Source organism: Trypanosoma grayi (assembly GCF_000691245.1).
Source record: "Trypanosoma grayi strain ANR4 Tgr_1230_V1, whole genome shotgun sequence".
In the NCBI taxonomy this organism is placed as follows: domain Eukaryota; phylum Euglenozoa; class Kinetoplastea; order Trypanosomatida; family Trypanosomatidae; genus Trypanosoma; species Trypanosoma grayi.
Window position 1 is genome coordinate 1 of NW_008826849.1, and position 368 is coordinate 368.

Consider the following 368-nt stretch of genomic DNA (forward strand, 5'->3'; position numbering starts at 1 on the left):
CCTCCCACAGCAGCGAGGCAAGACACCACACAAACAACAACAACAACAGTCTTACAGCATGTCAAGACTGGCTTCATGACGCAACACAATCACACGGATATAACCACAGACTCTGCACACAGCCCAGCACACACAGCAGCAGCAGCAGCACAGCCGCCGCATGCACCCACTCACCGCCGCCGCTGCCATCCGGCTCGTCTCTTCTTCCCCCGGCACCGTGCCCATACTTCTCTTCCAGCCACACACAGCGGTCGCACCAACACCGTCCTGGGCAACGCCCGCGGAACTCCAGCAGCACGAAGAGTGAGCACCAGCCATGGTGGCAGCCACACTCCGCCTCCTTGACTCACCACACAGCTCCTCCTCAG

At 60.3% G+C, this 368-nt stretch overlaps 1 protein-coding gene across 1 annotated transcript in view; it reads right to left on the minus strand.

The window, feature by feature from the left end:
* Nucleotides 1–51: 51 nt before the first annotated feature.
* The window catches only part of DQ04_12301000 (hypothetical protein), a gene marked incomplete at both ends in the record, with an annotated part of 387 nt that continues 70 nt past the window's right edge, over nucleotides 52–368 (minus strand). Inside the window, one exon of the mRNA XM_009316719.1 lies at nucleotides 52–368. This exon is cut by the window's right edge and continues 70 nt beyond it. Coding sequence (XP_009314994.1) covers nucleotides 52–368 — 317 coding nt within the window.